The 13,779-nt window shown below is 40.5% G+C and overlaps 1 protein-coding gene across 4 annotated transcripts in view; it reads left to right on the forward strand.

Moving 5' to 3' along the window:
• Nucleotides 1-8,079: 8,079 nt before the first annotated feature.
• The window catches only part of FAT3 (FAT atypical cadherin 3), a gene marked incomplete at both ends in the record, with an annotated part of 325,298 nt that continues 319,598 nt past the window's right edge, over nt 8,080-13,779 (forward strand). For all 4 annotated transcript variants that reach the window (XM_084300861.1, XM_084300863.1, XM_084300862.1 and 1 more), the window contains one exon: nt 8,080-11,374. In XM_084300861.1, coding sequence (XP_084156987.1) covers nt 8,080-11,374 — 3,295 coding nt within the window. The remainder of the gene's footprint in view (nt 11,375-13,779) is intronic.

A 13,779-nucleotide genomic window follows, 5' to 3' on the forward strand; every position in this document is an offset into this window, starting at 1 on the left:
AACTCAGCAAGTCATTTGGGGACAAACCTGCAGCGGGGCTCTGGTGTGGGGTGAAATGCTGTATTCATAGAATCATAGAATGGTCTGGGTTGGAAGGGACCTTGGAGATCATCTGGTTCCACCCCCACTATTCCGCAGTCCTTTTTGTTGTGAAATCCTCACTGGACTGCCATTACTCTGACTTGCCACGTTGTAATCTTTTCTCTTAGTCTCTCTTTTTTTTTTTTTTTTTTTTTTAATATGGGGCTGTCAACTGGGAAGAACTTTCGTATATTCATCTCTTTTCCTAGCAGCCGCCTCTTGCCCGTATATAATAGTCTGGACCATTTGAGCTGCCTGGCCTCAACACACAGAGCGGCCAAGGGAGATATATAGTATTTTTTTCCCTCTGAGAGTAACAGCTTACTCCAGTCCTTACACCTATATACCTATTATGGCCCTGGAAACAGTAGTTGTAAATCTGATAGACTTCTTTCGTACTATAAACTATAGCCAAATAGTTTATACAAGATAGTGCAAACTGTCAGGAGGAGTATGTGCAGGATCCTGAGCACAGAGCAGACTGGTTGCAGGGGCCGGCAGCGCCTAGGAGTCGTGGGTCTGAAGGGAAGCTGCCGTGGAAGAGACTCTGTTCACAGGGCTTTGTGTGAGAAAGGTGGGAGATGCTTTTTCATCAGGAGGGCCTGCACATTTGCTTCGGTGCTGTGTCACTGATCACGTTGGGTTGGAGCTCCTTCCATTGCTGCCTTTCACCAGGCATAGAAATTAGAGATCAGCTTGCTCCAGGGTCTTTTACAAAAGTTGGTCTGGTTTTAATTGCCTATATTATTTTCAGTATAGTAAGGGCAATTTTTTTTTTCAAACAGCCCAGTTGTGTTGCCCAACATAAATCCTGCTGGAGTCCCAGATGATGCAGCTGGGTGCTGCAGTGTGGCAGGTTGGGATTCTGTCTGCCTGTGCCAGGCACCTGCCCAGAGTGCAGATTTGGGGTCCCAGGGCACTGATTTGGGGTCCCAAAGAGAGATGGGAAGGACCAGCAGTGACACAAGTGACACTAACCAGACCTAGATTTTTTTATCGTGATGTTGTGTCTAGAAGGGGCTTTCAAACCAGGGCTCCCTGAATGGGGTCAGAGTAGGTTTATAAGATAAAGTTAAAAAAAAAAAAAAAAAAAAGAGAGAAGCCAAATAAGCAAGTAATAGCATCTCTGAGTGTGTTTCATGAGGGAGCATGTAGCCCCAGTGGAAATAGCTTGCTCGTTTTGAAACTGCCCCAGAGCTTCCCCATTTTACAGTGATTAAGAAGCAGGAGCCAGGGGGGATTGGAGATAAAGCATAAAAACTGGCCATCAGGCTTTGTTTCCAGCGGGACAGACCACCAAGGGACAAGCTCAAATCCCTTGTAAGGTTGCTCCCTGGAATTCCCTTTTGACAAATCTCACATGGCGGCAAATTATTCCTCCCCTCTCCCCCCCCTTACTCTTTCCCCAAGCTGTTTTTCGTCCTCGAGGGGGAAGGGAGAGTCCCAAAGACCCTTTGCAGCAGTTCCCCAGGAAGACAGATGCCCAGCTCCTGCTCACAACTATCATCCGCATCTGCTGATGAACTGATCCTTGTCCAGAATTGGTGTCATATGGAAAAATCCCCAGCACCTGCTAGCAAACCCCAGTTATTCACAACATACGGCTGGGTGGCTAAATCTTCACTTCCTAGGGTCGGCCTGGAATTACACTCGCTACATGCTGAGCGGCCTTTCTCTCCTGTGAAATAGATGCAGGCAGCGGGAGGATTTGCAGCTACAAGGAAGGTTAGGATTTATAGCGCTGTCTCCTGCAAGGGGTTATTCTGCAGAAATGGTTGGTTTGTCTTCATCTTCTCTTTTGGGATAAACACATCATGATGTAATAATCTATATGGAAAATCATATCTTTGTATTCATCAGGGAGCAGGTAGCCCCGTGAATATATATCCCCTGGCATAAATCTACCGTCAATGTCAGTCAGGCGTTTTTTTTCCCTCCTGCCTAGAGCTGAACATGCATTTTTAATTCATTTCCATATGGCACAAACTCTATATTCTTATTGTATATTCTAATTTCTTTTCCTGGCCAGTAAATTTTAAGCCTTTCCTAGCTGGGTAAGTTATTGTGGGGTACATCTGGGTGCAGTTCAGGAAAGATATCTGAGTAGAGAATGTGCCATTTTAAGGTATGTTTTTTTTTGTTTGTTTGTTTTTTAAAATAACATGCCATTATTAATGTTTTTCCCCCTATTCTCATTTGACCACGTGCTAATGATACTGCCTGCATGTTGAGGGGACAGGATAAAATCCACCGCTGTCTCTAGTCTGTGCCTAAGGTTGGTAGACAGACATCCATCCAACTCCTAGATCACCATCTCCCATATGCCTTAAATACTAATTTCCATGAGTTCTGAAGTTTTCCATAGTTTTGCACTACGGAGGAGGTTCCTTCCAGGAGAGGGCAGCGACGTACACGGGTCCCCCCTCCGTGTCTTGACATTGACAGCATTGTGAAAAACATCTTTTCCTATCAATGTTGCAGCTTGATGTGGAACTTAAATAGGAAACAACTGAAAAAGAGTCAAGAGTGCTTTTTAACCTTTTTGCAGGTATACTTGACCTGGTCATGCAGAAGTTTTTGTAGGGGCAGATTGCTGTTGTTGATAGAAAATAGCACAGAGAATAAGAGGCTCTGTTCAGGTGGATGGAGCCGCATGGCGATATTGTAGGTTTGCTGTTCTGATGATTAGACCCTAAGAAGAGATAGACTACTGCTGATGTTGACATTATTTGAGTGATAGGAAGGAGTTACTTGCAAGATTGAGGTCACTTACAACAAAATCTGCTGCTGTTCCTGCTGCCGTTTCATCACTTCAATACATACTGTTTATTTGTCATGTACATGTGAAGCTAATGTTTTCCTGCCTTTTAAAAAAAAGTCCTTTATGTTTTCATCTATACACCTTTTTGCTGTAAAGCTGCTTATGTAATAGAACTTTAATAGCTACCATTTGAATGAGAATTGTGACTCCTTTCCTGAGAATAGAGTAGTATTTCTGAATTGTAGTATTATTCCATACCTAGAGGTCACCACTCCTGTCCTTTCTGAGGAAGCAGCCTGACTTTCACAGGTTGTTCTGGAAACATAAAAATCATGGTAAAAACCTTTAAATGAGACCAAACCCTGTTTCCTGACCTTTTTTACCCCTATGCACAAAGGCTCATAATCACCTTGATTCTCATAAATTTGTCATCTGAATTTAAAATATGTTTTTTCTCCTCCCAGCATACTGAAGCCTGGAGGATCCTTTAGATAAGAGCTTTATTGGGTCCTTCAGCTGAAGATGGGAGGTGAAGGGCAGATTGGGTTCTTCTCTCTTCCCTTTCAAAGGACCTGTAGAAATTCTTAAATATTTGTATTATATACTTACATTCACTAAGATCATTTATGCAATGGTCAGCTGAAAATACTCTTATCTCATTGGACGTACTTGAGCTTGAAGGATGAGAGAGGAAATTTTTCTTTTCCCTGTAGTGTCTTGTTAAAAGCTTATTCCTTCTGCCTGCTGAAGAAGTTTACCTGCTGTTTTCCTTATGTACTCTAAAAGTCCTTTTGGCACTTGTTTAATAATTTTAGAGTTTACCCAAGAGTATATATATATTGTTTTCATCTTCACGTATTTTATGGTATAGAGATCTTTGGGATGAGGAGAATTAGCCTTGGGAGAGGAAATCAAACAGAGGATCACACAGCACTTGTTTTGTGTCTGCACACTGAATCAGACCCACAGATTCGGTGTGTGGGAATCCTGGCAGTCCCTGGGACTGGTGTCGTTGTTCCCAGTCTGTTTGGATACAGCCCAGGCTGCAGATTGCCGGAGCCGAGATGAAAAAACACTCGTACCTCTCACAGCTCCTCTATGGAGCACCAGCCACCTACAGGTCCCTACAGGTACAAAACTCTACAAGGTTTGGATTACATAGATAATTCTTGTTCAAAGAACAGAGGACAAGTGGATGAGTGGAGAACTAAATATGAGAACTAAATCATAGAGTTCAATTTTATTTTTAAGAGAGTTAAAAATCAATGGCTGTTCTATTTCTCCATTTCTTTCTTTTCACTTCAAGACCAGAGGATTTAATGTGAGCTAAAGTGGAAGGATGCTGGACTCCTTCTCTGTGTCATCTTATTGCCTCTTTGGGTACTTAGAAGGTTTTGTGTTTTAGCCTCTATTCTTGCTAAAGAGCTATTTTGCTTCTTCAGACTATGTTGAGCAGTATCAGGGGATTTATTTTCCTTTTTGGAGTAGCTCCTGCCCAAACGTTTCAAAATCAGCCACGAGTAATTACAATCTTTCTCTTCACTCGAAACCATAACATTTTTTTGACAAGAAGTGCCTTTAAAGAAATGCCTCTTAATTTACGGTGGGTTGCTTTGTACTTTGTTTCTGTAACCTATCGCATTACATTTCCTGTGCATTAAGTATGTATGTATTATGAGCTCTTAAAAACAAATATCCCAGAAGAAAGGAATTCAGTAAATGAATAAAACATTCTTGGGTAGTCCAAGTGGCAGTTTAATAGCTTGTCTGTTGGGACTTTCCAATAATATAATGATGATGGCCATATAAATATATGGATAGATGAATAACTTCAGTGAGGAGCTTGTTACAGCACTACATACCATATCTGAAGTGAAATCAAACTCTGAAAGTGCTGCCTGATGGGAAGGCCCACTTTTTCCAGTGCCAACCCTGAAATTATACTTAAAAATATACAAACTGTGTGTTTGTGTCTATGTATGTATACAGAACTAAAGTGCATTCACAAACACACATGCTATGTATACATACGCATGTATGCATGTGTGTGTCATGCATTGTTTGTAGGTGGAAACCGAGTGTTTCAGCACCGCACCACAAACCTCATAGACCATTGATGTAACTGGATTTGCGGCTGTGTATTCAAGATGAAGTCTCAGCCCTGGCTTTCTCTAAAAATAAATAAATAAACGGAGTGGGAGCATGACATTGTCATATTACCTGGGATATGCACAACTTTTTTGCTAGGTTCCCCTGGTCACAGAGCTTTGTAACTACATATATAGTGGTGCCTGTCTGCCACTGTGGAGTCTGTAACCTTGTGTATGGCTAACCTGAAGGTACAGTTTATTTTGTTTTGCATGTAGCATTTTGCTCGCAGCAACAGATTTCTCAGAGTAGCTGATTTCTGATTACAGAGGACCTGGAAAGCTGGTACTGCAGTATGGAGAGAGGATGCTGATGTGTTCTTGGTAAAATGTGGTGGTAGCACAGTGACTTGCCTGTTGAGGATTTTAATAGTGCCACTTCACAGAAGAGACACAGCCCTTTATTTTGTCATGAGTTGGGATTTTCCCATTAGGATTTCTCATTTTCCTTGGCTGGCTGTTCCTACGCAGCAGACAGTATATTGCTTGTATTTTCTACTTGAGAGCATCTTCTCCCACGGTAGGCTGAAGCAGCAGTTTTCATGGCAGTGCTCAAAGTGATTCACATAAAGCTCCATGAAAATAGGGGACTCTGATGTTTTCACACGGGTGGATTAAGTTGATGAATGTTTAGTGTGCTGAAAAATAAGGTGCCACTGCTCTGATCTTTTAGTAGAGTGAAATGGCAACAACATTAAAAAGTCTTTCCTAGTTGAAGAATTTCATCTTAGGTGTTCTGGGGATCACCCTGGGCATGGGTAGAGCATGGGGAGCTCATACACAAAGCATGCTGGAGAAGTCTATGTTTGTACATCTTCTCTGTATAAACTACAGGGGTTAACATGTTATTTATATGATGTGTGATATTCAGAAAAGGAAGTGCCACAAGTACTTCTGTGGGGATTTGCCTGTTAGTTGGAAATGCAAGTCCAAGAGGTGATAGATCTTAGATTTTTATCTTCAATATGGACAGTTCCCTTTTTTGTTGGTGTAATGGAAAATAAATCAGAAACATGGGGGGGTTGGGGGAGGCTGTATGTGAAAATAAGTGTATTGAAAGATGGGTGCCTTGACAAATACTTGGGAGAACTGATCAAACTGATTAACGTGTTAAGCAATGGGATATAGACTGTGGGATCAGGAAGTTAAGTGTTTTGTGTGAACATTATAACATCAGTGCAATAAATTGATTGTCATTAGTACTTAAAAATGCCGTAGTCATTCAGTTATATTGGAAGTGATAACTAACACGAATTCATATTCCCAAACTTGCCTGCAATTTATAAACCTCCTAGGGGATGCTGAAATCATGTTGGAAATTCAAATTAACTCCTGTCATTATCGACAACTTTTCCTATCCACTCTATATTCTAGCTTGAAGAAAACTGCATTTTCAAGCAGCTTTTAAATGACAATGAGAACAATGTATGTGTGCGGTGGGTCTTTTAATAATTGCCTTTTACAATTGATTTTTAAGATTTTCATGAGTAGTGGTGAACGTACTTTGTAACAAAGAAGCTTTTTCACACTGCCTCACTTTAAGCATCTGACTAGTTTCCTCGGGCTCCTTTCCTTTCCATTCCTTCTGTGGAAAGCAATCAGCAGCAGCCTGGCGCACAGCTGCTGCAGCACCCTCCAGCAGTCTCAAGCCAGTGTCTCCGCTAACCCTGTCTCCGTTTAACCTGGAAATTCAGATATATGAAGTGAGGCAGTGGGACTAATGCACAATGGGACTGTATGGAGGATCTCCATATCTTCCTCAAATGGCTGCTAACTAATTGCATTTCAATACTTAAAATGAGCCTTTTGCAATCAATGAAGGGCTCTCGCTGGAAGGGCTTTTGCTACTTTGAGGTGGCTGAAATGGAACCACCTGTGGATTAAGACTGCTGGCGATGGAGCCACGTGCTTTATTTGTAGCCAGATTCTGCTTGGAGCTGCTGGAGTGAAATTTGGTGCAAGGTGGATTTGACTCTATCCAATTAAGAATGTCTTCATGCTCTTGCTAGCCAGGATGGCCGTTCCGCAGCAGGACAGGCAGCAGACTGGAGAAGGTCTTTACCTTTCTTAGGTTAAGATGGGAGTGATATAAATAAATAATGGAGCATTTACTGAATGTGTTCAGTGTTCATCAGTGTTCAAAAATGCTCATCTGTGTCCTTATTTACTGTGTGTTACCACATGTACTTGATGGATAGCAGTGATCATAATTACAGATGCATTGTAGTCCATATAAAAGGGCAGAGTTAAGTCTGATCTTAGCTGTGACATTTACTAACCTGACTCTTTACATGAGAACTTTATTGAGTAGTTTTATTTTCTTCATTGTATTTTGTCTGTTCTCACTATCTGGGTATGTGTATGTGATTGCATTTAAATAGCCATAATTCTACCTTTATTTTGATTTTACTGTAGGCACCTGTAATTGCAGTAATGGTTGGCTGGTGATTTTTATGTACTGCTTTTTCTTGGTGGCTCAAATTTCACTAACCATCTGATCTTTCTTAACTGTCCATATTAAACCTGATAACTATCGGGAATTTGACTATCACAATGCTACATAGATAGTGAAAATCCTGTCTCATCCCCAAAGGCTGGGACTGAAAAGGAGTCTTCCAATATGCTCTAAAAATGAACAAGTTTAGACTTAGTTGCAACTACTGTTAAATAAAAATAACAATTTCAGTGTGAATTATCCATATATTTTTTACCCAAATGTGTTTTATTTATTTTTTTTTACTGTGATTATTATTTTGTATTGTGCACATGTACATACAGATGCGGTTGGGACCATAGCGGTTTTTTATATTAAAAAAGTATGAACATGTGTGTATACATATGTATATATGTGTGGTTATGTATATATGTTATCACATGTAAAAAAAGAATGCAAAACTGTTGCTTTTTTGTGTGTAGTGTTCTCCCTTTCTGTTTTATTAAATATGTAGTAACTAGTTATTTTGTATATTTTATTTTCAGGTACAAATTTAGTAAGTAATATTGAAATAATGCTTTTTCCAGTACCTGTTTTATCTCTTGATTAACTATCTCACTTTTTCTCTCTCTGTCACAGGGTGAAAGAAAGATGTGATGGAGGTGAATATGGGCCGCTGGTCAGGCACACGGCCACCTCCGTCTTGCCTTGCCCTTCTGATTGTCAAGCTCCTGGCCTTCCTTTGCCAGGTAGTTCATGGAACTGTACCACTTGGCTTTCACTTCACACATTCCACTTACAATGCTACCGTGTACGAAAATTCGGCAGCCAGGACCTATGTCAACAGTCAAACGAGAATGGGCATTACCTTGGCCGACCTTTCTTGGGATATCAAATACAGGATAGTATCTGGCGACGATGAGGGCTTTTTTAAAGCAGAGGAAGTCATCATTGCTGACTTTTGTTTCCTAAGAATAAGGACTAAAGGTGGGAATTCTGCTATATTAAACAGAGAAATTCAGGACAACTATTTATTGATAGTGAAAGGGTCCGTCAGAGGTGAGGACTTAGAAGCGTGGACAAAAGTGAACATCCAGGTCTTGGACATGAATGACTTAAGACCTTTGTTTTCACCAACCACATACTCTGTCACAATAGCGGAAAGCACTCCTTTAAGGACTAGCATTGCACAGGTGACCGCAACAGATGCGGATATTGGGTCCAACGGTGAATTTTATTATTATTTCAAAAACAAAGTTGATCTGTTCTCAGTACATCCTACGAGTGGTGTTATCTCCTTAAGTGGCCGGCTAAACTACGATGAGAAAAACAGATATGACCTTGAGATTCTGGCTGTGGACCGTGGGATGAAGCTTTATGGAAACAACGGTGTAAGCAGTACGGCCAAGCTTTATGTTCACATTGAACGTATAAATGAACATGCTCCAACGATAAATGTAGTAACGCATATTCCCTTCCCATCAGACAAGGAGCCTACCTATGCAGTTGTTAACATTGACGACCTAGATGAAGGAGCCAATGGAGAAATTGAATCTGTTTCAATTGTGGCAGGAGATCCGCTAGAACAGTTCTTTCTGACTAAAGAAGGTAAATGGATGAATGAGTACAAAATAAAGGAAAGAAAGCCGATTGACTGGGACAGTTTCCCGTATGGTTATAACCTAACTCTCCAAGCAAAGGACAAAGGATCTCCTCAGAAATTTTCTGCGGTCAAATTGGTCCACATTGCTAGTCCCAAAAAAGAAAATATACCCATAAAGTTTGAAAAAGAAACTTATGATGTTTCGATCAATGAATTTTCACCTCCAGGTGTGGTGGTTGCAGTAATTAAGCTTACGCCTGAGCCACTGGGTGTGGAATATAGATTATCTCCTAGTGAGGATGCTGATTATTTTAAGATCAATCCCAACACAGGCCTTATTACTACCGCTCGTCCTTTGAAAATCATAGAGAAGGACCTCTACGAATTAGAAGTATATACAAACAAAGGTGGTGATTTAAAAGCACAGGTTACTGTCAGGATAGAAGATGCCAACGATCACACTCCGGAGTTCCAGCAGCCTTCGTATAGCTCGTTTGTCAATGAAAGTGTCCCTGTGGGCTATAGCGTTTTGGCAGTTTCAGCAGTCGATAAAGACAGGGGAGAAAATGGATACATAACATACAGCATCGCCAGTCTGAACTCGCTACCATTTATAATAAACCAGTTTACAGGTATCATCAGCACATCTGAAGAACTGGATTTTGAGTCCTCACCAGAAAGCTACAGGTTCATTGTGAGGGCTTCTGACTGGGGTTCTCCTTACCGCCATGAAAGCGAAGTGAATGTCACCATATACATTGGCAATGTCAACGATAACAAGCCCCTCTTTGAAAAAGTGGCATGTCAGGGAGTGATTTCATCTGACTTTCCCGTTGGTGGTCACATTACTGCTGTTTCTGCTATAGACATAGATGAGTTAGAGCTTGTAAAGTACAAAATAATCTCTGGAAATGAGCTTGGCGTTTTTTATTTAAATCCTGACTCTGGTGTCCTGCAACTTAAAAAATCTCTAATTAATTCTGGCATAAAGAACAGCAATTTTGGCCTTAAGATAACAGCCACTGATGGAGAGAACTTTGCTGATGCTATGTTTGTTAATATTTCGGTAGTTCATGGGAAAGTGTCTTCAAAGACCTTTAGCTGTAGAGAGACTAGAGTTGCTCAGAAGCTAGCAGAAAAATTGCTTAAAAAGGCAAAAGCAAATGTGAAGCTGAATTTGGAAGACGGTTTTCTTGATTTTTATTCAGTGAACAGACAGGCACCACATTTTGACAAAACCTTCCCTACTGATGTGATGGTTTCAGAGGATCTGCCAGTTGGTGCCACCATCCTAAGGATAAAAGCCTATGATGCAGACTCAGGCTTTAATGGAAAAGTAGTCTATACAATTTCTGATGGTAACGGAGATAGTTGTTTCAACATTGACATGGAAACAGGGGTACTTAAAGTTCTTATGCCCTTGGACCGTGAAAAAACAGAGCTCTATCTCCTTAATATTACAATTTATGATTTAGGTAATCCACAGAAATCTGCATGGAGACTATTGACTGTCACTGTAGAGGACGCAAACGATAACAAGCCTGTTTTTTTACAGGACAGTTACTCAGTTAACATTTTAGAAAGTACAAGTCTTGGTACAGAGATTATCCAAGTAGAAGCCAGAGATAAAGACCTAGGATCCAATGGGGAGGTGGCTTACTCGGTGCTTACGGACACCCGGCAATTTGCCATCAACAGTTCCACGGGAGTGGTGTACGTGGCCGATCAGCTAGACCGGGAAACAAAAGCAAACTACACACTAAAAATTGAGGCTAGGGACAAAGCAGACAGTGGCCATCAGCAGTTTTCTGTTGTGCCTCTGAAGGTTTTCTTAGACGATGTCAATGATTGTTCTCCAGCCTTTATACCATCCAGCTACAATGTGAAGGTCCTTGAGGACCTGCCAGTTGGCACTGTCATAGCTTGGTTGGAAACTCATGATCCAGATCTCGGCTTGGGAGGTCAAGTCCGTTACTCCCTGGTGAACGATTACAACGGGCGATTCGAGATAGACAAAGCAAGCGGTGCTATCCGCTTGAGCAAAGAGCTCGATTATGAGAAGCAGCAGTTCTACAACCTGACGGTGCGTGCAAAGGACAAAGGGCGCCCGGTTTCTCTCTCTTCTGTTTCTTTTGTGGAAGTTGAAGTAGTGGATGTTAACGAAAATCTCTATACCCCCTATTTTCCTGACTTTGCTGTCATTGGATCTGTAAAGGAAAACTCGCGTATTGGTACAAGTGTTTTGCAAGTTGTTGCTCGAGACGAGGACTCTGGAAGGGATGGAGAGATCCAGTATTCCATCAGGGACGGCAGTGGGCTGGGGAGATTCAGCATAGATGAAGAAACAGGTGAGTTTCATTTCTAATTTCCTTTGCCTTTCATGGAGGTTCTTGCAAAAGAGAAACCTAGGCATAATTATTTTCTGCACATTACAAGAAGTTTGATTCTTCATAACAGGCAAGATAAAATTACAAATAAGGATTTTCCAGGCACAGTGATGACATGATTTAATTACCTGGTTGCATTCATTACTCCATGAGTGTGAAATAATGCACATGGCTTTTCAGCTGCTATGTGATGACTCCATTTAAGAAGCAGTGATAGGTGCGTAATGACTCTCTTGTAGTCACTGTATTATCTGTTGATCGTTGTAAATTACTCAGGTCACCTCCACAGAGTCATAACACTCATGGCCTTGAATGCAGTGTTAAACCCAATGGAAGGAAGTGAGGGGCAGGAAATATGAATTATTTCATCCTAAAACTTATTTTTGGTCTTGTCCTTGTTGCTGGGAGTAATTTTTCATGGGAGTCAGCAGTCTGGAATGATGTGCCATTCTGTATAATATGCTTTCTTGTAGCATGCTGTCTTCATCAGCGTAGGCGTGCTTGTGAAGGGTACAAATACAGGGAAAGATGCACTCAGCCTGTGCTGACTTTTCCTTGGTGGCAGTAGTATTAACAGAGTGAAGGTTTTGAAGATGTTAATCTTCACTTTTACCACACCCTATTGGAAAATGTGGAAAACACCAAGTATAAAAGGCTATCTAGTAAAACACGGCTAATGATCTGGCTGTTTATATGTCTGATAGCTGTTGGGAGTAATGGTGCAGCTGTGGTACTAGAAGAAGTGAAGACATTAGAAAATATTAGTCAACAGTTTAAAAATTATATTAAATATGTTGGGTCTGTGGGCTTACTGTGGTTTAAGCAGACTTTGTATGTCTTTTTTTCTGAAGCTTTTAATTGAGAATGTGGTATTAAAGCATAAGATTAAAATGTATGTTTTGGCAAATTCAAACTGTTTAATCAAATGTCAACTTTCTAAACTGAACATTATGAAAAACAGACGACATTACAAATGCTGTGGATCTCGTCTGAACATAAGCAGTTGAAAATATTTTTATTCTATTTGTGTTGTAGTCTCTGTGCTGCAGCTGTGCACAGATGACAGTCAAAACCTTGTGTCCAGAAACATTAAACTTGAGTGTCAGAAGTCAAGAGGGCACCTACTCAAATTTCTAGAAATGTTAAGAACTCACATATCCTACAGTGTTAATAGCAGTTGAATGAATTTGGGAAACATTATTTAGGCGGTTGAACATGATTTTCAATTTTAAGCTCCGGCATTTAAAAATGTTAGCCTACTTTATTGAGTAGCATGGACTTCAGATAAAAGGGTTCCTTTTGAAGCAATGGGAGTTTGGTCTAAATGCTTCAGCCTTGTTCTGAAAATCTTGGGATTCAATACTTAGTGAACTGAAAGGAATTGTTAGGGAACAAGCTTCCAGGAGGATAAATTAGTATGTGTGTTGTTCATTAATAAATTAACCTAAGTTATTGCCATGTGTCTAGACTATTAAGGGTGATAGCTCGCACCGAGTTAGGGCCCCTCTTCAGAAAAACATGGATCATGTTCTGAGATGAGTGTGAGTCATACTTGATATTACACATTAAATGTACTTGATTTCAATTCTAGAAAGAAACTAAGTTATTAAAAGAAAAAAAAAAAACACACCACAATAAAACAGAGTTTTAAAAGTTGCATATCTTTGTCTTTTGCTCTTTCAAGAGTATTTTGAAGAGCCAACCCTGTTGCCTGTGCTGTCTCACAAAGCCATTCCAGGAGATATTTCATAATCCAGTAGTTCAAGATATCTTTAGATTCTTCTTGTATACTTTCCCCAGCTGTTTGATACATCTTAAGTCATCTCAAAACCAACTTGAAGAACGCTTGGGTGCACAACTGGGCCAGGGATGCATGGAGAGCAGGATTTGGGGTTCAGGTATTACCCTACTGTTGTTGTGCTGTTGTAACTTGAGTGCCAAATTTGACCTGCTGTGTCAAATAGGACAAAACATTAATAGTCTGCTATTGAACTGGTGGCAACTTAAACACTGCTGAATGATGAATCAGCTATCTAGCTGTAGAAAAGAGCTCAAGTCGCATATTGAATTAATTTACAAAGAGATGGCTGTTTATTTACTTTCAGTGCAGTTAATTTGTCACTTTTAAACTGACCGACTCTATTGGCTTATACGCTGTCTCTCACGAAATTTGTGAAGGTAAGCAGGAGCATGAAGTACAACAAATCAATATTTTTGGCTGCTGCCTTAATGAAAAGAAGACTGCAGTATCCATTATAATCATTAGGATATAAACTGGGCCAAATTCATCCTGATGTGAGCAGGCTGGACTCCAAGCAAGTCTGTGCTTTCAGCATATTTCTGCTTGGGTGCATTATTTTTGTTCT

This window comes from Netta rufina (genome assembly GCF_964035555.1).
Source record: "Netta rufina genome assembly, chromosome: 1".
NCBI classification, from domain to species: Eukaryota; Metazoa; Chordata; class Aves; order Anseriformes; family Anatidae; genus Netta; species Netta rufina.